Source organism: Tiliqua scincoides, chromosome 9 (genome assembly GCF_035046505.1).
Source record: "Tiliqua scincoides isolate rTilSci1 chromosome 9, rTilSci1.hap2, whole genome shotgun sequence".
Lineage (NCBI taxonomy): Eukaryota > Metazoa > Chordata > Lepidosauria > Squamata > Scincidae > Tiliqua > Tiliqua scincoides.
In genome coordinates, this window is record NC_089829.1 from 44,576,498 (window position 1) to 44,603,172 (window position 26,675).

Genomic DNA, 26,675 nt, shown 5'->3' on the forward strand with positions numbered 1-26,675 from the left:
TCATAGTCTCGCTTGGCCTCCAGTATCACCTTCTTACATTTCTTTTGCCACAGTTTATGTTCCTTTTTATTCTCCTCATTAGGGCAAGACTTCCATTTATGGAAGGAAGCTTCCTTGCCCTTCACAGCCTCTCTAACTTGGCTGGTTAGCCATGCGGGCACCCTCCTGGATTTAGTGGAACCCTTCTTTCTTTGCGGTATACACCTCTGCTGGGCCTCTATTACTGTTGTTTTAAGCAGCCTCCATGCACTCTGGTGAGATTGGACTCTTTTTACCCTCCCTTTCAACCTCCTTCTAACCAGCCTCCTCATTTGAGGGAAGTCCGCCCGTCGGAAGTCAAAGGTTTTTGTTAGAGATTTGCCTGGTATTCTTCCCCCAACGTGCACGTCAAAACGGATCGCAGCATGATCACTGTTCCCCAATGGCTCAGTAACGTTTACATCTCTAACCAGGTCCTGTGTACCGCACAATATTAAATCCAGAGTCACCTGTCCTCTGGTGGGCTCCGTGACTAGCTGATCTAAGCCACAGTCATTTAGTACGTCAAGAAATCCGGTTTCCTTATCGTGACCAGAACACAAATTGACCCAGTCTATATGAGGATAATTGAAGTCCCCCATGATTACAACCCTGTCCCTCCTTGTCACCTCCCTGATCTGTTTCCTCATTTCAAGGTCCCCATCAGATATCTGGTCTGGAGGACGATAGCACGCCCCCAGTATTACATCGCTGCACAAGCCTGGTAATTTAACCCACAGAGATTCTACGGTGGAGTCGGACCCACCTTCAATCTCTACTTTGCTGGATTCTATCCCTTCCTTAACATAAACGGCCACCCCACCTCCAACACCCCCCTGCCTGTCCCTCCTGTAGAGTTTATAGCCCGGGATTGCGGTATCCCACTGATTCTCCGCATTCCACCAGGTTTCCGTTATGCCCACTATGTCAATGTTTTCCCTTGTCACCAGACATTCCAGTTCTCCCACCTTTGCTCGTAGACTTCGGGCATTCACATAAAAGCATTTGTACACGGAATGCCCTAGGATGGGCTGCTTATTCGCTCCTTTGTCCCCGCATCCTCTCATTGTGCCAAACCGTCTATCACATCCCATCACCCTATCTTTCCCAATTTCTTCTCCTACTCTGCCTTTGTCTTGTTGTTCTCTAACCTCCCCATCCTCATCCCATAGGGATGAGGAGTCCCGAACCAGATGCCCCTCGGCTCCTGTCAGCCTTCGCCCAGGGATCAGTTTAAAAGCTGCTCTGCCACCTTTTTAATGTTATGCGCCAGCAGTCTGGTTCCATTCTGGTTCAAATGGAGGCCGTCCCTCTTGTACAGGCCCCGCTTGTCCCAAAACGTTCCCCAGTGCCTAACGAATCTAAACCCCTCCTCCCTACACCACTGTCTCATCCACGCATTGAGACCCCTGATCTCCGTCTGCCTAGCTGGCCCTGTGCGTGGAACAGGTAGCACTTCAGAGAACGCTACCTTTGAGGTCCTGGCTTTCAGCTTCCTGCCTAAAAGCCTAAATTTGGCCTCCAGGACCTCCCAGCTACACTTGCCCACGTCGTTGGTGCCGACATGCACCACAGCCGCTACCTCTCCCCCAGCACTGTCTACTAGCCTGATTAAACAGATTAAACAGATGTCCTCATAAAGAGCTGGAAATATACTTTATACATACTTGTATAATACTATACATTACATATTGTATACTGCACACACTTAATACATATTATACATAATACCATTAAACATATTGGAGGCATGGCATGTAACGACTAGCTTTTGTAATAAAAATTTGCTTATTAGCTTGTGTATTATTTTTATGCTTTCAAAAAATTATACCCAAAGCAAGTATAAAGCAAATGCTCTTATTAACTGTATTGTAGCAAACTATTACTTTTATATGTTATCAATGAATGCATGCAATGGCATTTTCACATTACATTCAAAATTAAATGTTGCTGAAGACTGAGAGAGCCTATAATGTACCAAATTCCTGAAAGAATAAATAAAATAAAGCGTTCTGTGCAGAAAAAGTATGAACATCATATATTTATAACATAAATTCATAATATATTCTGTCAAAAACAATGGTTTATAAAAAGTAGTATGAAAGATGTCATATATTTTTGTTCTTTTCATTCCTCTGTAAAAAAGAAAAGGCAATGTCAAGAAAAGCTTCAGTTCACCAGAACACAAACATACCAGGTTCTGATACTCTCTATGACATTCTCTCAAGTGGTTTATTCAGCTGGATCTTATGCATTACATGGATGAATTACTGCTGGATACACTGGCATAGCTTGCCCCCTGGCACCCAGGGCCAGAACACTCAATATCATCACCCTGGAACTGCCTGACCTGGAAGTAACTGCAGTGATGTGATGATATCACTGCTAATTCTGGGTTGCAGGCACTCAGAGCTGTTATGCAACTGCTTTTTCGTTTTTTTTCCCTGCGATAAAAGTGGTCGGCCGCTCAGAGCAGTTCACAAGCACTCCAAGTGCCCCCGGGAGGTGCAGGAGAAGGTACTGTGGTAGCAGCAGTACCTTCTGACATGCGTGCACACTCACACACAGGCACTCCGGAGTGGTCGCGAGCTGCTCTAAGCAGCTGACCACTTTTATTTTTTTCTGTGAAAAAGCACAACTCCTCTAAGTGCCCATGGGAGCGGGGGAGGTACCTTGATGCCCCATAAGGCGTGGTACCCAGGATCCTGTGCATCCTTCCTGGGTCCCTTAGCTACGCCACCGGCTGTATGCATATGCAAGTCAACTTTCTAAGTTCAAGTGTACTAAGAATGCCTTTTAGTGTAGAATGCATAATTTGTGACTGTTGTTAGCATGCTATAACTAGTGAAAAAGAGCCTTTAAAAAAGCAGGTATACATCTAATACGACATTGTAGATGGTTGTGATTGTCCAAAAGAAGAAAAATCTTTTCTGACAATCCAAAGTCAGGTACAGTACAGCCTTTAGTAAGGCAATCAAAGATTAACAAGTGTCAACAGCAACCTTTTTAAGATCCACCTGGTAGTGAATTTCAAATTACAGTGATGGGAAATGCAAAAACCACTTTGCCACATATGTGCTACATTTTTAAAAAACAGCCCAATAATGTGTGTGTGTGTATTGTTTATGTCATCCTTCATATTCAGGCAAGGATAGCATTGGGCTTTTATTCTGTAGCAATAGGAGATGAATGGAATCCACCACTTACAAAAGGAAAAATGAGGAAAATGTGCCAAAAGCATGAAGAGAAATTCACCCACAAAGCAGTAATAAGAATCAATTTCTATAATCAGGTGGTTGATCTCCTAGGAGATGGATGTGTTATTGTTTCACAGACCCCAAGGTAAATTACCTGCGTGCTGACTGCTGTACTAATGCATTATACTACACTGGTTGCCCTAGATCCAAGTACACCTTGAGAAATCGGTTCCTTATCCTTCTATTACAACCCAAAGTTCTCCGGATCTTTTAGCTTTCATTTTACTATGCTGTGCACATGTGCTTGCTCTCTCCCTCTCTCTTTCTCTACACCTGGGAGAACACAGATGTTATCAAACCAATGCTGGGCAAAAATGCTGGCTTCAGAGAGCCCTCAGCAAACTGCCAACCATAGGTCCTCTCCTACCTGGATAAGCCTCAAGAGAGGCATTCCACCACCACCACCACCACCACACAAAGGCTCTGGGTGCAGGGGTAGTCTCAGAGATCAGCAGAGGAACACTTCCAAGGGTCCTAGACCCTTGGGAGCTACCAGTGATGCTGGCCTTGGATGGCAGCCATGCTGGGGAATAGCATGCACTACATCACGTGTAAAAGATCTTCAGTGGGGAAATCCAAATCAGAGATCTTTTTTATTTAAACTTCTTTTTAGTCTATACATACAGTGTTGAAGTATAATTTCTCTTATCTCCTCCCTTTTAACTTCAAATATAAAACATTATGCAGAAGACCAGCACAAAATAAATCTGAAAGAATTGTACCTGTAACTTGCAATATTTCTTTGCCAGATCGACATTTGTCCGTCCCTTCTGAAATGGGTAGGACCATAATATTGAATTCCAGTGATGTCCCATTTTCTTTACACCCTCCAAAAGATAGTTTATTTCTTCTGATGTAAAATCTTTCCTGGTTCTTCGTTGTTTTTTAAAAACAATTGCAGGTGTATTTGACAAATGAACTTCAGCATCCTACAATGTTAATCAGAGAAGTACATATGTCTGGGGGATGAGCCATCTTGGTGGTAAAGGGCAAGTTTTGTATATACTGTATAAGGTTCAGAGGCAAGCCAAATAAATGCTAGCATGACATAGGTGCCCTGCAGGGATGTGCTTCAGTCACTGAGCCCAAGTCAAGAGTTCATTCACGACTCAGTGACCCCTTGACTTGACTTGTGAGTCAGCACATGGCCATTGTGACTCAAAGCGAGCAAAACTTCAAGTCTTTAGACTCTTCATTTCAAGATACAAGTTGAGTCGCAAGCCAGTAACTTGCAAAAATTCACAGAAAAAGGGAGGTGGTGATGGGAGGTGTGTGTGTCAGAATTGTCATTTAACACTCCCCTGATCTTCCTATCCCCTCTGCACTCCTGTCAGCTATGTTTTGAAGTTCTTCACTTCAGAACATAATTTATGTACATTTACATCATTTCACTTCAACCATCATTTATGTAAACAAAAGCTGTGCTGTTATTCAAGTTTAGTAGTACAGAAAAACGACTGGTTCTATACAAACCCCAGTGACTCCCCCAGTTCAACCCCTAGCCCCAACCTCCTGGAACCAACCTACCCTCCTCCCACCACATCTGCTGCTACTGCTGTCGGACTGAAAGCCAGCTTCCAGATCACCCAAAAGGTCTTTGGTGCGACACTGAAGCAGCAAAATAAAGTAAGCAAGAACACACACACACACACACACACACACACACACACACACACGCTAAAGAGAGTTGGGATTTCAAGTCATTTCAAGTTCCCAACTCTTTTTTTGAGCCACCAGTCCTAAGTTGCGAGTCAAGTCAGAATCAGTGACATCCACAAGCTGACTTGATTAATCAAAAACTGCATTTTTGTGCAACTCAAATTGAGTCAACACAAGTTGAGTGCCCATTGCTGGGTGCCTGTATTCTTTTGTTGCAGGGGTAATAGCTTCAGTAAGCTGGTTTAAGTCAGGAAAATGGCTTGGAGCAAAATATTAAATATCCCTTCCACACTGCCACTGATCTGAACCGAAATTAGATCCCTTTTTGCAGAAAATAGCTATACTATGAATAGCTACTAGGGGATAAGATTTTCAGCAGGAAAATGCACCAACTCACAGAAGAGAATCAGTTGTTCTAATCTCCCTGTAGTACCAATTCATACCCCTTTCCTGCCTTGGCTGCAGCAGCTTTTGGGTTTGTTTATTTTTTAAGGGAGGAGTCGCATCTAATTTTGAGCCTATCTACTGATGATGAGTTTAATATAATGTGTACTTTATTTCAGGATTTCAGTATGGAATTAAATCTCTTCCACTGAAAAACTTCCAGTTGTTGTTGTTATCTTGTAGCAAAAATAAACAACATTTTTGTTGTACTTGAAAGATAAACACATTTATTGTAGCATCATCTTCCAGAGACTAAAGCCAACTACCTTAGAGCTTAATGTGCTTAAGTCTGACAAGCTCATCCTTCAATCACCTCCACAAGCCAAGAATGCTAAATTCAAAACAATCTCATCAGGATGTAAAGCACCTCAACAACAGAAAATATAAATCTTAAATGTCTTCCAGCTAAAGCCAACATTATGAGTAATCTTTTCATAAGCGAGTATAGGGCTACTTAAGTAAACATATATGGATAGCTTTACTTATCCACCAATAATAAATATTATTAATCTGAGTGTCAATGGTCCCAAGAATGGTGTCAGCACTTTATATAAAGGGCATTGACATCAATGTTAGAATTTATACCAAAATATTAAAGAGCAAAATGTCATAATTGAGGAGACCATACCTCATCTTCATCCAAGGAATAGGCATGATTTTCACTCAAATCCTGGTCTTTAAAACAATTTTTATGTTTGACTGGGTTTTCCTTCAAGCATGTATCTTGCATTGTTTGAAGATCTACTGTTTGGAACAAGACAGTGTGATATAGCATGGGGAGGCTGATGTGCTAAGAAAAAACAAATTCCTCCTGGATATGCCTCAAGGAGCTATTTGGATCTTGAACATTTATATTAATCTTTCAGAACTCTGTTACCATGCCCTTAATATTAGTCACGATAAACACTTAATATCCCAAGTTATGAAAGTTCTTTTTTAACTGACTAGAAACTGAGTTTATGGAACAGTGCAAAATCTTTTGCATAACTCACTTGTGCATATAGGATTACATCTATATCTTTCTGCTAATTTACTGGTTTTTTTCATGTTGACCATTGTATCAGAACTGCTATTTTTCATTTCCTTCAAAGGCATCAAAATCATATCTGTTAAAATGATGAAAGAAATCTTTGTTATTGTCAGGCTCCACTGATTCCAGTGGAAGTATATGCTTCACTCTCCCATTGTAGTCTATTTCACATAAAAGAATTTAACTTTGGCTATGCTCTATTGTTTTGTTAAACACTATTACAATTACCGTTATAGTCTGTAGAAGTATTCTTGCTAACAACAGGTCTTTTTAGCTTCCTTTTATATTTTGTTTCAATTTCTAAAATGACTTTATGTTGTTCACATAGGTATTTACAAGACTGCAAAATCTTGCTAAAATTTCGGCTGTTTAAGGAATGTCCTATTGTTACACAACCTGAAAAAAATACAGAATATTGTAGAAAAAATATGTACAAATTTAGAAAATTGCATTAAACTGGTCCTTCAAAATATCTCATATATGACTGCCTGCACCATGACACAGCAGTGCCAAAGCAGCTGCCACTGTATCCCGTGCAGGCAAAGAGGCAGCTGGAGGTCTCCTCGAGGTAAAGGAACGTATAGCAGCCAGCAGCCACTATGGGTCTACTTGGATCTGTGCCAGCTAAATTGCTGGCACGGAGCTGAGTAGCCCCATGCAGGGCTTTCAGGCCCAGGAGGGGGAATAGGATCCAATGTAAGTCTCTGCTGCTGCCCTGTCTCCTCCCAGGTCCAATCTACTCATCCCTGACCGGTGCCACCCTCCCCCACCCAATTTCGCCCCCTATCTGCCTTCCCCTGCCCTCCCCCCACCCCTGAACACCTCTGCGCCACTTGGCAGCAAACTCACCACCACTGGTTCCCAGGGCTTCTTCAGCCAGTGTGGAGGCCAAGCACCCACCTGCACTGGCCTCCACACAGACGCCCGCCTCCTCCTGGCTGCCGCAAAGTGCTTCATGGCACTTTTGCAATGGCTGTTGCCAGGGCCACGCACCTGAAACCAGCGTTGCAGCACTGGAGGACTGAGCAGTCAGGCTACATTTCCTACTTTTGCTTTTACCATATTATGACAAATATGAATACACTGTATTGTTTATTTGAAATGTATGGTATTTCAATATTTAACATCTGAAAATCCTGCAAAACTCTTAGAATGAAATCCTCCCCAGTAAATCTCAACTTAACAGTATAACCTATAATAACTTACAATATTTAGAGTGGCAGAACTTTATACATGAACTAGTTAAGTGTCCAATTTATTTAGCCACTTTAAAAACACAGAGAAAAAGTCACCTGAGCACCTTAAGTCTGACATTTTAGGATTCACAGAAGAAGTAAAACTGCAGCTTGTCCCCCTATTTGATGTGCTTGAACATAATTGAATTGGTTCTAAGAGGAGAAAATGTTATTTGTTTAATATGCAACACCGTATATGTTTGTATTCAAGTGTTCTTTACAAAGGTAATTTATGTTGCTAGACACAGGACATAATATACTGAACCCTCAATTTAACAGACTAATGGGGAGAAGGAATTCCTGTTAATGCCTAAAGCCCTTTAAATCTGAATGCATATGCGCACTTGTGCAAAGTTTATATGACTAGTTTTAAAGAAGCAGACAATGCCAATCATCTCCAAAGTCTGTTAATCTGAGGTCCATTAAATTGAGGATATATTAGAAGATGACATTTAAGAAAAATAAATCCACAGTTGAATATATGATGTAATACTATGATATTCAACATACGCAAACACTTAGACTGGAACAGAATATATAATATACCTACAGGATATATTATGGAATATGATACAGTATAGATATACACCTACTTATTCTACATTTAATATAAACTTGATCTTCAGCAAGAGTCTTCTTAGTAAAATACTGGAATTAGAACAATTTTAGGTACCTGTATTTTGTACCTGTTGAGTCATGCATCCAACTACAAAATCTTGTTGCTTAAACATAACTTCACTGAAAGAAAAGAACATTCTTAAAATTAAAACAAGACCTTTATTTATTTATATCTACACATATGCATCTTGCTCATCATGCTTTACAAACACCACTACTGGGTTATATTATATTGTGTAAAGTGATAGCTGGAATATTGGGGGGGGGGGGAGATGTTTTGTGTTTATACTGATGCTTCGAAAGTTATTAGCCTGTGAGGCTGCACATTAGCAACCTGAAATATCAATGTACTTCTATCTGCTAAACAAATAATAAAGTATAATAAAGTATAATAAATAATAAAGAATCAAGTAATTCTATCTGCTAACTAAAATGGGAAGCCACCCTGAGTCTAGAGAAACTCCCAGAGCATGGGGCTGCTGCAGCACCAAAAATGCTGCATCCTGTGTACCGAAAACGCTGTGGCATCCTGAGCACTAAACGGACAGCGCTGGCAGCTCCTCAGGAGAAGGGGACTTTTGTCCCCTTCCCCCAGGTAAGGTAAGCAGCCCCGCAATGGGGCTACTTGATTCTGTGGCGACCCTTCGACTGCCATAGAACTGAGAGCACCAGTCCTGCCTCCCCACCCTGCCTCCGCCTCTTCCCACCCTGGAACTCCTCCTCCCAGCCTCCCCCTGCGCCCCACCTACCGCCCAGCTGCTCGGCAATTTGGGTGACCGGGGGGGGGGGGTGGAGCACCGGTGATTCTCCAGCGCTGAGCTAGCACCAGCATGGTGTCGAGGGTTGCAAATGTGCTTTATGGCCTGTTTGCAGCACTCACCACAGGCAGAACACCGGTAGTGCAAGCTCAGGATTGGGCTCTGAGAGGGCGGACCACAGTTGCAAATGTGCCGTGAAGCTCCCTCCAGAGCTAGCCCAGTTAGCGCGTGGCGGTCACCCGGGTTCCGCAGCTTCGCAGTCTCTCGGACCGCCGGGCTGTGGAATGGGAAGCGGGGGCGTGACCGGCAGTGTGGAGGAGGCATTCCGGGGAGGGGTGTCGGGGGGAGGGGGAGAAGCGGATCTGCGGAACTGAGCTCCGCAGGATCCAAGGCACTCGTGGAAGGCTGCACACCCTACACGAGTGCCTTTACTTTAGCGCCGACCTTTTGGTCACAGCTAAAGTGAGTAGCCCCATTGCTATGAACGTCCCCTTCTCCCGAGGAGCCTCCCACGGTAGTGCAGGAGGTGCAGGATCCGACGGGAGCCCTCCGTGGAGCCGCCGGGCCTGGGCGCTGCGGGCAGCTCAGGATTGGGCTGCCCGTCATTCACATTCACTCTGAAATATAGGTTTTTATATGCCTCTCTTATCTGTCATTGTCTTTCTGAATATTTCTGCTCCTCCTTCCTTGAATTTCATCAAACTAATTGTCTCAAAGTAGTATTGGCAAGAAGAGCTGAAATGTGTCCCTAGCAATTCAGAAAAGACCCACTGATTTCTAGTTAACAATATTAAAATATCATTATTTACTATTATTTTTTTTTAAAGCAATTTCGCCAGTAAGTAGAATTCTTGTTACATTACCTTGGCTGAACATCAGATCTACTGGATTCACAACCAGTGCTTTTATTTGTAATATGGACTTTGTTAATGCCAAACGTTTTCATTTTATCAGCTGAATGAGGAAGTTTAGTGTGTCCACTTTGACTGACTGAAGCGTTTCCAATGGCAGCCTTTAACAGTTCATTCTTGGACAAACCATGCACACAATTAGTGGGAATCACCTCTTGATATGCAGAATTTAGAAGTGGCCGGTTCATTTTTGTATCTGTCACAACCTCATCAAAATGTTGGTCACCTGCATTTATTTGAAGGTGTTTTGATGTCAACTGTATAATCTCTTCTTGAGGAATATCATCTACAATATGTATTTGCCTTCTCACTTTTTCCTGTGTTAAAAAAAAAACCAATTAAAGGCCACAAAGCATTATACTACATTTGGTTGAAGGATGAGAGAAAACCAGGATCATCATAATAGTGGCCATTAAAGAGAGCAAGATATGTAAACAATTTACTGTCAATTCTAAATTTAGTCATAATAGCCATTGATACCATTACATGCTCCTGTCCCACTTCTCCAAGGGTTTGAGAAATTCCAGGAGCTGCAGCACAGTCAGGCTGAGTTGTGAGAGTATTGGAGACTTACAGTGTCTCCGTGACTTACAGTGCTTTCTGTGTTCCAGTAATCTATTCCACTCACATTTAAATGCCTAGGATTACTGTGACTTTGTTCTGAAGCCGCATAGCACAATCGTTTTCTGATTTTGTCATCATGGTGCACTTTGTGTTCTTCATTTTTACTCCTCTCACAAGACCCATTACAGTGTATTTCAGGTGTATTCCTTTTCTGCTTTTGTTCTTCATGTTGAAAACAACAAAGAACTTTATTAACTGGATATGACTTTTGATGACTGCCTTTTGATTCCAAAGTCTGAATGTTGCTACAGATCTCCTTTAAAGAAGAAAGATTTTTGTCAAAGTTACATAAAATGATTTTGTATAAAATATACAGCCAGTGCCTCAAGTAGAAAATACTGCTCCAATTCAATTGCATTGTAAAAGGCTAGGTAAAAAAACACAATGAATCTAAAAAAGTCCTCAAGGTGAACATGAAAAAGTTAACATTTGAATGGGAAGTCCTGATTCACAGTGCACTCTCTTGGCCACTATGCTTCACTAGCTCCCACTTCTCTAATATTAATTCATTTCCACAGGTTGGTACTGAAATGGATGAGAACCGAGGCTGCACAATTTTCAAGGTGACCTGCTTCCACATTGTACTCTTTTGCTAATGTGTACTATACCATGAGGATAGGAACTGCAGGTTCAGGTGCCATGCCCTCATACTGTCCCACGCTGTACTACCACTCACACAAAATTGGAAACAGATACACAAGCACATCTATACTAGGGAAACAGAGATACTACAATATTGTAGGCAGACACCCAGCTGAGGATATGAATACAGTATATCAATAACTTGTTTTCTTCTTTTTATACCTCACACACTAAGTATAGTTCTCTTGCAAATAACTCCTCCTTAATCCAATGTTTTTGACAGATTCCCCCGTTACTAAACCATTTATTATTTTCAAAAAATAAAATAACCTCTTGATGTTCATTTTCAAGCCGTTCAATTCTACATAATATTTGCTTTGCTTTATCCTGATAGTCTTCGAAGATCCTCTCTCTTTTCTGTAGGGCTACCTCCATCTGTCCCACACTGTCCATATTTAATGAATGCTCAGTTGGTTTCAGTGACAATTTCTCAGCTTTTTGAAAAAAGATAGAATCAAAATAATTTTGCTTCATACTAACAGAGAAATATACATTTTGTATTATTTGCTGATATCTTTTTTATATGCTGGCTTTTAAGCATGGCACGGGGTTCATTTAAGTATTTTTCTCCCAGTCTCTCTTCTCTCTTCGCAGTTAGTGGTGGCTCTAGCTTGGGGGGGGGGGTTTGAAGCAAAGAGATGGGGGGACTATTCTATTCCATTAGAATTTTAGATGTCTGAAAATGTAGCTATAAAATTACTCACTGACTTAATGGCAGAATACTATTAAACCTCTGAAGGCCTAGAACAGCCTTGCAAACATGCACAAAATTTACTTGTCCACAAAGTTTTTCTTCTTCTCTAACTTGACTGCTTACATGTGTTCAGGTTACTCATTTATGGCACAAAGACAGACTGAAAACCAACTCTCTTCCAGTTTACAAAGATTTCTCAAGATGGTCACCTGAAGGTGATTCACATGACAAAGTGAGAGGCTATTTACAAGCCCGCCTGCTTTCAAAAATATATATATAAACCATTTTATTCTTACTGATTGCTTTGCAGTTGTGCAGCACAAAGGTAGCAGCCTTATTTAGTTCTTCATCCTGTGATTCAGTTAGTGCCTGAATCATAAGTGGAAGGCCATTGTTCTTAACCAGGGCATACTGATTTTCCTCTAAAAAGACAACATGATTTCTAGTAAAATATATTGGCCCATATTGCACAAGTAGGTAACAATACGTCACAACATCTTTGGAAGGAAAGTCAATAATTTGAATTGAATACAGTAATTCTTAATTCTCACCAAAACGTCCATCAATATCTGAGTACTTTCTACAGAATCAGTGATATGCTGTAGTGTGATAATCTTGATAGGAACATAAATTGCGGTTCTCAGTCCACCAGTAAATCCTTCTAATTTTGAAGCAAAAGTTACACATTTTACTGCACATTGGAAGTGTTAAAGATGCAATTTGCACCTTATTGCCATTAGCAACCTGAACTCTTCATTGCTGAGTGATCAGAATAATCATTAGGTAGAAGAACTGCACCGGATTTCTAGTGCAATCTGTATCAGTGCAGCATTTAATGTTAAATAAATAACAAACGTATCATAACATACAATTTTAAAAAGACAGAATTTAATACAGTAAACCAGAATCATACCACAACCATCTGTACAATGTCCAAGGGTAAGTATAACACTAAATTTTTCTCCTGAATCCAGGATGTTGTAAGAAAGCAGTGCCAGTAGATTTGCCACAATATTGTATCTTGACAGGCTAATTCCAATGGCAGCTATTGGTACAAAAACATGCAAAGAGCAAAAAAGGTTTGTTAAGCATGAAATATAAGCCTTGTTCAGAGGTTAGCCTCCATTGATTCCTGAATGCATGAGTGTTTTTTGCTATGCACCTGTACTTGAGATGGTGTCTGGTGGTACTCACAGGACCCCTGGACACTGCTGCTCAGCAGCAAGACCAGGAATGTGACTAAAAACTGGGGTAGGAGGCTCAGCTTAGCAGGCAGAGCTCCAAAGAGCTCCAATATCATCACCAGTTACTTCTGGAGGTACTTTGAATAGGTGGACTACATGAAGTGGTATGGCACAAACCTTGAGAAACACTAACATAGACTATAGAGTTAGGTACCTAACTAGTGCCAGGTGATATCTATGCTTCCTAGATGAGCACAAGTATATATCTGGCTCTGCTTACTCACAGTTATCAGCAATGCAGGCATCCAAGGTCTTTATCACCACTACTGCAAGCTTTGTATTGGAACAGTTCCCAGCTGAATTTTGTATCAGTTTGACAAGAAGTTCATCCAATATAGCTAATCCACCAATAGAAGCAAAAAAATGCTGTATTCTTGCTTGGGGAAAATAAAGGAAAAAACATTACCAGTCTTGTTTCTCATGATTTCTGCCAAAGACTTTCAGGTTTATTCTCAGTCAAAGTAATATTATGAAAAATTCTTGACAAAAATTATTTGTCATTCTTTTAGCTGTTAAAATGAGAGTCTACTAGTCTCAAGTGACATCTATACAACCCTCCCTCAAATAATCCAAATACCACCAGATTTAAAGAGATACTTGCAGTAGAATTTAAAATGATTTTGGACTATGCTGGAAAGTAGTACCAGTGAAATGACCGACTTGAGACTGTTACATCACTTGCTGCATTGGCCTGGCTGGGACCAATTGCCTTTTTCCCTTCAGGGATAGCTCTAGTAGTGCTTACTCTCTTTTGCCCTTTTCAGACATTTAATTAGGGTTAAATTAATACATGGAGGAAAAGCAGCAGAAGGGCAGTATGCTCCTCTTCTGACCTATGTGTATTCATGACAACATATATGTCAATCTCTTGACACAAGAAGGTTAGGGGAAGGATCTGCAGCTTTTCTGCTGCTCCCCCCCCCCATGTGTTCATTTAACATTGAAAAGGAATGTTAAAAAAATGCATCTGAAAAATGTGTTCATTGAACATATGAAATACTAAGCACTGAATTTGCTTATCTTCCCTCTCCATTCTTACAGTATAATGCTTCTAGATTGCAAGCCTTTATTTCAATGGTCCCCAACCTTTAGGAGCCTGTGGACCACTGAGGCAAAAATTGGAAGTTGTGGACCACATACTCCTACAATACCAGCTGTGGGCAGTCTCTGCCACAGTGGGCAGTCTCTTTGGCAGTCTCTCCCAAATGAACACTCCCCCATGGATCAGCAGAAAGGGTGGAGAATGGATCTCCCACAGCCACAGCATTTGGTGTCTCTACCCTCTCTGGTGGTCCCTGGAGAAGCATCCGAGTAAGCACTCCCCCACAGGCTACCAGAGAGGGTGGAGAATGGTCCTCCCACTGCAGACAGTCCATTCTCCACCCTCTCTGATGGTTCATGAGGGAGCGCTTGCCCAACAAGATGCTGGAAGTGATCAAAGGTGATTTTTTTCCTGAGGCCTTGCAGACCATTTCTCAGGGTCTTGCGGACCACCTGTGGTCCACGAACCACAGGTTGGGAACTACTGCTTTATTTTAAACTGAGACTCCCATTGCTTTGGCAAGAAGGCAGTATATAATAGTAGGAAATAAAATATTACCATATTTTATAGTAATTCCCAGAAAATGAATGAAAACTACAGGAGATAAGATGTGAACTTCCTCACACCACAAACCCATTTCTTTCTCTCCATATAGCTACACCTGGTTCCACTGAGAGTCCAAAAATGGGAGATGAAATAGCCACAGTAGAAAAGATTCTGCCTTTCTACAAAGAAGTTTATACGAGATGATAAAGCACCCTGAACACAGCAAGCATAATCCCACCAAGCTTTCGATTATTGTTGAATAAAACCTTCTTCCATGAAAGATAGCATGTTCAGATACTTACAATTATTTGCAACTGTAAGTCCAATGAATGAACAAATTGGACGAACTATCTCAGGCTTTGTACAACTTTGTAGCCAATATTTTGCGTGTGGAAAAACCGAACTACAAGCATTCTGATTGTCTTCTGTAGGTAACAAACCAAGATAATTTCCATTTAAATCTCTCCTTTGAAACTTTATTTTTTATCTCACATTTGCTATTGTCAAACAAATAATGAAATACTTTTTAAAAATCATTACCATTGTGGGGGTTATTGACACACGCACAGAGAGCACTGCAAACTGAAGACCACAGATGATACTTGTTAATATTTTGATCAAGCATGCTCGCCTCAGAGACTGAAAGAGTTGTTCTGTTAGTAAAAAGGACAATTAGTGAAAATGACAACAGAAGCACAAAAGCATTATCTAACTGTAACAGCTTTGCTTGTTTACCTACCTGAATATTTGTAGCATAACATCAAGGCAACCAGATTCTCTCACACACGTTTGCCCACTCTCTATAAAAATGATCACATGTTGGTATGTAATGAATTTTTTTTAATGAAAAAAAATCAAATATCAGTTAACTAATTAGTGAAATCCAAGGACTCTTTCACACACTGACCTTCAGTTTTAAACAATACATTATCATTTTGTGCATGATCCATTGCAGGCTTCAGGTTTGCCCCTTGTCTTCTACCCTCCTCTGTGTGCATGTAGACGAAATCAGAAGCGTCTGTTCAGTTTATAACAAACCAGTTTGTCCTTTCATCCAAATGTGACAAACAGGGTATTGTCTTGCTTTGATATCCCACTTTTTCACAAACTGTAGATTGCGCAAGGCACAGTTTGTCTCTTTCAGATGAAATGGCAAACTGTAGTTTATAGCAAGCTATGAATGAGGTCACTGCATGTAACAAAACACAGTTCATTGTTGTACTGAGCCATTATGTAACAGCAAACCAGTGTTTGCCCTTTACTGTATGTGTACAATAAGGCACACAAGCTAAATATTTTAGGTTTACACCTAAAAATGTGTAGTACAAAATGGTTCCGTGGACAGGTTAGCACTAGAAAGCCTATACCAGAGGTCTCCAAACTCCAGCCCGGGGACCAGATGCAGCCCACAGCAAGCCTCTATCTAGCCCGTGGCCAGCCTCTGATCCCCTGAGAGCATCTGGCCCTGTTGACCAACACAACCAGAGCTGTGCTTGTGGGGTGGTGGAATGAGGGTCCATTTAACTGTGTGCTTTATTTCTTGGGCTGTGTTCATGCTTGGAGAAGTCCTGGACATTTGAGCCCATTTATTCATTCATCCAAGTTCCATCTCTAATGTATTTATTTAAATTTTATATTTAATTTTTTTTTCTGGCCCTCAACACTGTGCCAGATATTTGATGCAGCCCTTCAGCCAAAAAGTTTAGAGACCCCTGGCCTATACAAATTATGCCTTATTCATAAGAACATGAAATGCAAATCATTTCATTCTACTGTATATACTGTCCAGCTGATAGAAACTTTGATATTCCATTCCAAATGAATAAAGTTCATGGAGTTCTTTGTCTTCAAAATTAAATGATGCAGCCAATGGAATTATGTAATCCATGGAAACAAAAACTAAGCATCTGATATGTGGCAGTAGTTTATGAGCTGCTGCACCTAAGCATATCCTTATAAACTGTAGACATGAAACCTGCTTAAATTGTTTCATTTAATCCAGGATGACTATGGACAAGATGGTGTAGTGATTCTGGTGTTGGACTTAGACCTGAAAAATCCAGATTCAAATCCCTGCTCAGCCATGAAGATTCCTGGGTGACCTTGAGCCAGTCACTACCTCACAGAATTGTTGTGAGGGCAAAATGAGGGAAGGAACCATGTACACTCCTGAGCTCCTTGGAGGAAGGGTGGTATAAAAATGTGAACAATAACTAAATAAACAAACAAAATCCCACTGAGATCTATAGGACTTATAAGCAACTAAATCCAACTGACCTAACAATTTACAAAAGTAAATTTTGGATAACAACCAGTTTGGTTTGTATAAATTGTATGTGGGAATAACTGCAATTTCTTTACAAAGAGAAAGGACACTTACTGTTATTTGAAGTTAGCATTAATAAAACATAAACAGATACTCTTTTCAGATTTACACTGGAGTCTTCATTTATTAAAAACATACGAAGGTCTTCAAATAAGCCAGAAGTACATAAAATCTGCTGACAGAATACTGAAACAAAAACAAAATTAATATTCCTTTGAACAAATTTAGAATTCGTTATATTAATTTGAATAGAGTCTTCATATTGTAGATTTTCCTAAACGTCTGTGGGGAAAAACAAGATTTTTCCCCCCCTGTTTTTCCCCCCCTGTTTAAGAAAGCTTCTGACCTCACAGAAGTTTCTGTAATGTCTCAGTCTAAAAAATTCCTGAGACGTCCTGATGCAGTAGCCACTGATTTGACATTTTGAATTCAGCACCTTTGCAGAAAGGCCACAAGGTAGGCAGGCAGATCATCTGCTTGACTTCGTATCTGGCTCCCCACCCCAGCAATAGCCAGCTTTCCTGGTTGGATTGGTATGCAACCAAGCTGATTGGGCATCCCAGCCCACCTAACCAAGTCAAGCTGCAAGCACAGAAAATAGCAATAATAGGATGCTACATCTATATGATTAATAAAACTATGCATTACCATTATTCTCAGCTAACCCTCCTAAAGTAAATAGGGAAGCTTCTCTTACTGCACTTTGTGTGCTTGATTTTGCAAGGTTATGTACAAACATCAAACCACCAATTTCTCGAAAATAATCACTTGCATCCCCTGTAGCAAAGACAGAAACAAACAAAACATAGTCTTTAAAAAATGCATGTGTATGTTGTGGCAAAAGTACAGAATGACTTAATTCAAACGGCAAAAATAGTCAACGATGTCTTACTGTTTTCTTGACAAACTGAGTAAATAGTAATCAAGGCCTCTTTTTGAGAAGCAGGATGATTCATCTGATACTTAAGACATTCAAGGAGCAAATTCAGATCAGTTTTCATCTCTACAAGCATAAGACAAACAGATATCAGAATTTACCCACGTTTTCTTTTCATTCATAATCATCCTCTTCTTGCACAGGTTACAGGACTGAAGCCTTTTTCTCTAAGTCATAACTTGACACTTGCTTTTGTCTAAATTTCCCCCCTTGTCCTAATTTACAGGTTTTTATTTTTCTTTCTCATAAAAGCTGAATTTGCACAACTCCACCCACCCTTGCCTACACGTATGCTCCAAAGTACTTTTCACAAGTTCTCATAAAACAGAAAGGTGAATTACCCAAGGTTAGCTTCTGCTAAAAGGAATTATACATCTGGTTAATATTGTGTTTTCAAGGGAGTAGGTACACCTAGATAAATGAAGGTGTGAGTCAGTGGCTAGGAAGGAGATGATCAGAATAGTTCTATACAGAACAATGACATATTCAAGAAGCAGTAATTGCAGTAGTGAATTAAGATTTAGAACAACCCAGATTACAGTTTGAGTTTAGCCCTGTATTCATTAGTTGTGTAGATAAATCATTATGTCTCAGCTACAATCCCCATCTGTAATGCAGAGAAAATACTTGTTTATCTTGCAAGGATTATTTTTGAAAGGATTATATGTACAAATTGCTACGAGAACTTGGAAATACATTCTATAAAATTAAAGTGCCATGTAAAGATATAATTTATATTATCTAATATGCTTTTAGTCAAGCATTTGAAAAACAAATGCTATGGAATCAGGTAAATTATTATAGTCAATATAATTCACCAGTCCATGTTCTAAATCTATTCCAGGCACATGGAAACAAGGAGGGCTCAAAGTAACAACAAAAGTAAACCCAGAAATTATGATCACCTAATACAAAGTACCAAGAAATTAAAAGAGAGCTCTTCAAGAAGACAAGCAGTCTTACTCCTATCTGAAGACTATCTTGGCAGGCTACTAAAGACAATTAAAAGCAAACTGAAGGCTATAAAGAAAGGAATGCTAGCAACCTTACCACATTGTGTCTTCTGATTTTTTCCATTTGGCATTGTGATTAAATTCTTTTTCCAGCTATAAACTGTAGGCATATGAAAAAGAGACATTGATTCCATCATCAAAGCAGCAAATTTAAAAAAAAAAACACAAGGAAAGCATTTTAATATAATAATACCTTTATGTTCATAGTAATTCCTCTGCAGGAGTACATGCTCAATATCACCTGATGCAGTGGTTCTCACACATTTAGCACCAGGCCCCATTTTTTAGAATGAAAATCTGTCAGGACCCCCCAGAAGTGATGTCATTGGGGCAAGGCCATGAAAGCAAGTCATTTATGCTAAAACTAATCATTTATGTAAATGTTTACAAGCTTAATGAACCAAATGTAAATGCTATGTTTATGGGTGTTTATAGCTAAATTAGTTTAAAACAAATTATTGGTTTATATGTTTAGGAAATAGAGAAAATGTTCATATGCTTAAGCTCACAAACAAGCTTAAATCCATTTTGCTCTCTCTCTCTCTTGGAGAAAGCATGAAATTGCAAATTGCAAGCAGGCTGCAAATTAGTCTAAAGGAATCTTGGCAAACTGCCAAAAGCATCAGATAAGTTAAACGCTTCATGGAAAAAGGGAGTATGAAGCTGGAATTTACATCTGAAGCTTAATTGTTAGTATGGCAAAACAGAGAACAATGAGAAACCATGGCAAGAAAAGGCTTTTTAGATTTTTAAACAATGTTCATTTAGGCTTCTCTTTAAATCAAATTTATAGCCTTGTATATGCATTACAACAAAGCAACATACCAAAGCATCAAAGAAGTGCCAATGTTTGCATGCATTCATCAGTGTTTTAATAGTTATTGCTTAAAAGTGTAAATTAATGTTAGTAGCAATATATGGTAGTTTAAAATGAATTTTTAGCTGTTAGAATAGTTTGATCAAAGCATAAGATACACAGAAAGGTGAAAAACTATTAAAGGGGCTTAAAGCCACAAGTTTGAAAATGTAATTCAAATGCAACCTTGAAAAGGCAGATGTCTGGCAAAAGTTAATTAGCAAGGAGACTCTGAAATGTGGTACTCCTTACAGATAAGATTCTTATTTTAAGCAAAAACATTCTTAACTCTGTATCCTCTGTAGACTCAAGGTCCTGCCTGACACTTTAATTGGAACTAAAGAGTTACAACTCAAAGAGAGACAGATTTAGATAGCAAATAGGGAGTAGCCAGGATGCACTTGCAATAATAAATTATATCTCTTGGCACCAAAAAGCCAGTAACTAAAGGTTATACAAAGGTTAGAGACATTTTAATGAAGAAAACTAGCAACATTAGATAAAAAGGCCTTGGCAAGGACAATTTATCTGTTGCTAATTAAAATAGAGTTTTCTAAGATACAGACACCTGCAGAGACATCTAGACAAGAACAGATAAGCAATAACATTCCAGAGAAAGTCCCCTGATCAGCAAAACATAATGAGAGCCTCTAAGCTGACAGAAGGAGCTGGATTTAGTTAAAATGAATAAGAAAGAGTTCTTAAAATCCTTTTTACAATAAGAAGTTAGTTTGTCTTGTATTAAATATATGTTTATACATCACAGTAACAGGTTACATATAGAGAATCACACATGGAATAGAGGAAAGACCAAAGGGCTTAGTTTAAACAGAGGTTGGCAGAAAGCCCACAGTGATTGATGAGACCAGACAGAAAGGAATGTTAGAAAGATAACACTGGTGGCTCTGTCAGGGTCAGAAATAAGCACAAGACATACCAAAAGCCAGTAAATGAGTAAAGAGTGCCATCTAGTGGCTGATGGAAACAGGGTTTTCTATATGTCTCAATGTATGTATTCGTCTTTTTTGGAGTCTGTAGCTTGAAACCAACCAATCAAATGTTTGTAAAGTTATCTGGCCAACCCTGAGAAAGCCCCCATTTCTGATGTCACACACCAGCCAATGAGAAGTGTAAGACTCCTCAAACAAAGGAGACAGAATCAAATATATGTGAGAGGCTCACAATGGAAAATCACTTTCTCTGAGGGCTCTGAGAGTTCCCACATGGCTCTCATTGCTCTCTTCGTTTTGGACAGGAGTCCCTGAGAAGCCCATTGCTGGCAACGAAATAAAGCTTGCAGACGATCACCACTCTTGCTTACTGAGTTTGCTTGAACTTTGCTTTTGACCTTGCAACATCATGACTGAAAGTGACATCATAAAGCAGGAACATTTTTAACAATCCTACACACGAGTAAGTCCCATTTACTATCGTTGTTAATATATATAGTAGCTTGTTAAAAGTACAGGCCTGTAACGTTTCCCCAAATGCAGTCACATACCATGGTAGCATCAAGTCTAATCAAAAATAAAATATTGAAATGAATGGGGACCCACCTGAAATTGACTTGCGACCCACCTAGTGGGTCCTGACCTACAGTATGAAAAACACTGACCTAGTGTGTATTAGTTAATAAAACCTTGCTTTAGAATGGTGAAAGATGGAAGGAGGGAGCTGGATATGGTGGCAGAGCCAGAAAATGTGTAGTTTATAAGAGTGCAATTAAATGTAACTCTAAATGTGATTTGACAGTTTCATTTCTGTTCCCTTCCCCTTAAAACAGCATTTAATGTATAGTAAAACTGCACAGTGAAGGCAGCTGGGGGCATTTATACTTTGCCTCTGCTGTATTTCTGATTGTAATTGCACCTCTAATGCACTATTTATGGAAGGCAAAAGCTTTTATTCTTAAAACGGAGCATATGAGGAATTACAGACTGAAAGCCCAATCCTATACAACTTTCTAGCACCAATGCAGCTAGAATGCAACACCAAGGTAAGGGAACAAAGCAACTGCCCCCCCTATTGCAGGATGTAGTGCATGCCCCGTTGGCACAGCTGCATCTGTGCTGGAAACTTGGACAGGATTGGACCCTGAAGCTACAATCCCATACACACTTTCATAGGAGCAGGCCTCACTGAACACAATGGAACTTACTTCTAAGTAGACATGGCAAAGGATTGTGCTGTAAGTGGGGCTAATCCACTTATGCCTGCATCATTCATTCATTCTTTATTTACGGTCACAGACCCAACATCTGCATGATTATTTCCACAGTCTATCTTCAGTCTTTAATAAACTAAAGACTTTTGGGTTTTGCCATCATGTTCAGCTTCCCCCGCCTTTTTTTTTCTTGCTTTGCCATGCAGCCTTCTGAAGAGCCCTGTGGAACTCAAAAGCTCACTTCCATGTCCACACTCTAAGAACTTAGAGGGAGTGGAAATGTTGGAAATGTCTGGAGACCGTGTGTGTGTGTGTGTGTGTGTGTGTGTATCCAGGATTGCTTTCAGCAGCCCCTTGAAGATAGATACTGATTTCTGGAGAAGCCAAGTCAATCCTGAAGGGTTGGCGACCCTAGCTTTGCCATCCCACCCAGTATTTAAAATAAAAAACAACAACAAAAAACTTGCAAGTTTGCTGCTCACACAACATTGTGCCATTTGGTTTAGTCCTAATAGAAAGTATTACACGACTTGTGCCTTTTCCCCTTTGTTTTGTTTTCCCCTTTGTTTTCTAAGAGACCACCACAAGCACCACAGCTACCTACAATTTCCCACTAAAGAACAAAATCACCTCTTCAAGGGTTCGAACCCTCTTTAAACCTTACTAAGGGTTATTTTAGTTCAGCTGTTAGGCCGAAAAGAAATATAGAATTGCTTTTACAGTATACTTGGTATCAGGATCTGCACTTATATTATCTAAATTTATTTTGGACTGATTTGGATAAAATCTGTTATTTGTTAAGAGGCACCAATAAGGAGTTAACTAAGGGCGCAATCCTATCCATGTCTACTTATAAATAAATCCCATTATAGTCAATAGGGCTAACTCCCAGGTAAGTGTGGATAGGATTGCAGCTGGGCAGCCCAATCCTGAGCTGCCCAGTGTGTGGGGTCGCAGTGGTGCCGAAAATGGCTACTGCCCCAAGCAGTAGCCACCACCTCCTTAGGAGGCTGGGACTTTCGTCCCCTTCCCCTGAGTAAAGTGAGTAGTCCCGCAACGGGGCTGCTCAATTCTACAATGACCTGAGGGTGGGCGCATCTGCCAAGTGGCGGATCTCCAGTGCTCCACCGGGGCTAGCCCAGTGCCGGCCAGTGCTGGGCTAGCACCAGCACTCCACCGGCGCTAGGGCCTGCAAACGTGCCTTATGGCACACTTGCAACAGTGCGCCCAGTGGTGAGCCGATGTGCAGTGGTGAGGATTGGATCCTGAGGGCCCAACCCTATCCAATTTTCCAGTGCAGGTGCAGCTGTGCCAATGGGGCATGTGCTGCATCTTGTGGTGGGGCAGCAGTCACAGAGGCCTCCTTAAGGTATGGGAACATTTGCTCCCTTACCTTGGGGCTTATTGTGGCTGCACTGGTGCTGGAAAATTGGATAGGACTGGGCCCTGAGTTGACAATTAAATTAATTCTATTATTAAGAGACACTGCAAAATGCTGCTATTTCCCTCTGAGCTTTAATGCTTTGAATTGGGTCTAATTTTGTTATAGAAAGTATATGTTTTTACTGTGGGGATTGGGTGGGTTTTTTATTTTCCCTTCTGTGCATTGTCTTACAGACATTGTTTTATTCTGTCATGTTTGTCTATGCCAATAAAGGTTCTGAACTGAACTGTTTCAAGATATACTTGAAGGGTTGGAAGTGAAGACTTGTGCGATATCACACAATCTGCCTCTCCTGGTCAGAGGTTTGCCGTTCACACACGACAAGTGTCTCCTCCTCACTTGTGACTTGCAGCTTGCTTGATCGAGTGCCTTCTTACCCCCCTTCCCACAGCTCTGACTCATGAGCGACAAACACCTGAGGCAACAGCCCAGATTTTCCCGCCAAAAGTGAGGAGACTCTCATGAGGGGGAAGCAGGCCCTGTTGCTGCCTCATTCATTCGCCTCCATAGCTGTGCCAACAATTAAATAGACTGGCTGGCCCAGGCGTGCAGCTAGGCCTGCCTTTCTCTTAAAGGCTGCAATCCAGCCCCTTGAATGAGCACAGCGGGGGGGGGGGGCAGAGTGGCCTCTATTAGAAAGCCAGTGTAATCTCTTTCTTACCTCTCCACTCTCTGCACCACTGCAGGGATGTGTGATAGGTAGGGAGACAGGTGAGGCAGAGCCTCCCCACCAGAGTCCTTCGAAAAACACTGCCGCAGAGCACGTGGGTTGTGAGTGCTAGTGCACCTCACACGGTGGTGGTGCTTTTCAAAGCACTCCAGTAGGGAGGCCCTGCCTCACTTGCCTCCTCACCCAATGCATGTCCCTGCACTACTATCATGCCGAGTGCAGGCCTAGCCATTTTGCAGGGTGGGCAGAGTGTGTGGGTTGTGAGTCCTTGGGCACCTCACACAGTGGTGACGCTTTTCAAAGTACTCTGGTGGGGAGGCTCTGCCTCACCTGCCTCCCCACCCACCGCATGTCCCTATACCAGTCATGCCAAGTGCACTATGTTTTGGCAGGCCCAGCCATTCCGCAGGGTGACCAGATACCCTCTTTTCCCAGGACATGTCCTCTTTTTTAACCTCATGTCCTGGAAAAGAACTTCAATGTCCTCCTTTTCCCTGTGAGCAGGCAGTGCACAGCCTTCTTGCAATTAATAAATTATATGTAATAAATTAAATGTAATGTAGTTTTAAGTTTAGTAGTAATATAGTGTTTAATCACTTGAAATCGATATACAAGTGTTTCTAGCTGTCTTGTCCTCTTTTGTGGTCATGATATCTGGTCACCTTGCAATGGAGGCCTTTCACAACCACATGAAAGTTCTTGCCTCTTGTTAGCCTGAGAGCTTATTTATTTTATGCAGGGAACACACATGTATGTGGAGCTGAGTGACTGCTAGGAAAGCATGGCCCAGGCTAATAATGTGATGCTAAGTTTCAGGACTAGATGGCAAGAGCCCTCAGCGGATTCCTCACAGAATCACCATCATGCTCAATCTCACATAACACCAGAACCAGGGGACATCCACTAAAACTGAGTGTTGGGAGAGTTAGAACATACCAAAGAAAATATTTCTTTACTCAGCGTGTGGTTGGTCTGTGGAACTCCTTGCCACAGGATGTGGTGATGGCATCTGGCCTGGGCACCTTTAAAAGGGGATTGGACAAGTTTCTGGAGGAAAAATCCATTACGGGTTACAAGCCATGATAGCTTTAATGAGAAACAAGTGGTTCCCCTGATTAAAATGTTACACCTACAGTAACCATTTCACAGAGAGTTAATGCAATGGACGTTGAGTCTAATTCAGCAGTCTCACTTATGTTCTGAAAGGCAATGTGGTGTAGTGGCTAGTGCTGGAATACAAACGAGGAGACCAGGATTCAAATACCATGTAGTGGAGTGTTTCTCAACCAGTGGTACTTGAGGTGGTGTCTGGTGGTACTTGAGGGACCTCTAATCACCTGCTGTTTGGCAGCAAGAGCAGGATTGTGACACAACAAACAGCAGTAGGAGGTTTGGCTCAGTGGGCAGAGCTCCAAAGCATGCTTTTCTGTGCTCAAAAAAGCCCACCCTGAGCCTCTTACTGGACTTGATCACATCGCATCTTGCCTCCCACCCCAGAAGTAACTGGCGATGGTGTCATCGCCAGTTACTTCCGGAGGTACTTTGAATAGGTGGACCATGTGAAGTGGAATGGCAGAGGTCAAACATTGAAACAGTGATCTAGTGTGGTTCATACCACAGTGATCTGGGACCAGTCTCTATTTGTAAAAAAGTACTGCTTCTTGGAGAAAGAATTTTAATGGGGTGCAGTACTCCTCTTCCACTGGCATTGACTGTGGTAAAGGAATTAGCACACTGTTGGGGATGTTGGTGGGAAAGTTAGAGCATTTCTGCTAGGGCCAGCAGATCCAGAGCCATCGACAATCCAGCTAAGATGACAACGGAGGGTGGAACAGGGAAAGATCAGGTCTGGGTTTGGCAGCAGTGGTAGTTTCTAAAACCCAATCCCCTTTCCAGTCCTGATCACACAACACATGTCCACAACATTAGTAACCGGTCCCTCACCCACATCATGGATGCTTACCCTTGGGTAAGGGAACAACTGTTCTCTTACCTAGGGAAGACCTCCTGGACATTTCCCCTCCACTACAGGATACAGAGCTAACCATTTTGGCATGCATGCATTGGTGGGGGAGGGAGGAGAGAGGAGAATAAGATTGAACTCTAAATATTATAATAATGTTGTCAATTGGCAGTTGAGACATTATACATTACTTTTTAAGTGATGCCCTTCATGAAAATATGTAGCTTATATTATTAGTATGTGAATCATTTATACAATTATATGCTTCATAACTATAGTGGTTCTCAATTTTTAAAAGAAGGTTATTAATACAATAGCGTCCTGACCATGACAGATTGTGTTATCTGGAGATGATTCTAAATATTATCTTCCTGCTGCCCAGAGTGAATTCACCAGGCAAGAGAAGCAAGTCCAAGCAGACTTCAGCATGCTTTAAAACTTTGCTCACAATTTTAAAATACTTTAATAGTCTTTAAAGGTGCACTGTGAATTGCGATGTGTCTCCACAGGCTGCAGGAAACCCTTTCTGCATAAAAGCGAAGAACAGTAGTTTAAAATTACAGAAAATACCACATACTGC

At 41.0% G+C, this 26,675-nt stretch overlaps 1 protein-coding gene across 1 annotated transcript; it reads right to left on the bottom strand.

The window, feature by feature from the left end:
- Window positions 1-1,766: 1,766 nt before the first annotated feature.
- On the bottom strand, window positions 1,767-19,075 carry TERB1 (telomere repeat binding bouquet formation protein 1). The gene is made up of 16 exons (XM_066637613.1): window positions 19,036-19,075; window positions 17,941-18,051; window positions 17,697-17,825; window positions 17,103-17,234; window positions 15,462-15,522; window positions 15,263-15,375; window positions 15,025-15,147; window positions 13,359-13,511; window positions 12,804-12,935; window positions 12,187-12,312; window positions 11,467-11,630; window positions 9,883-10,247; window positions 8,317-8,381; window positions 6,007-6,122; window positions 3,998-4,204; window positions 1,767-2,153 (listed from the first exon to the last, which is right to left on the bottom strand). The coding sequence occupies exons 1-16, from the start codon at window positions 19,067-19,069 to the stop codon at window positions 2,127-2,129; spliced, it is 2,058 nt and encodes a 685-aa protein (XP_066493710.1). The 5' UTR covers window positions 19,070-19,075; the 3' UTR covers window positions 1,767-2,126.
- Window positions 19,076-26,675: the final 7,600 nt, after the last annotated feature.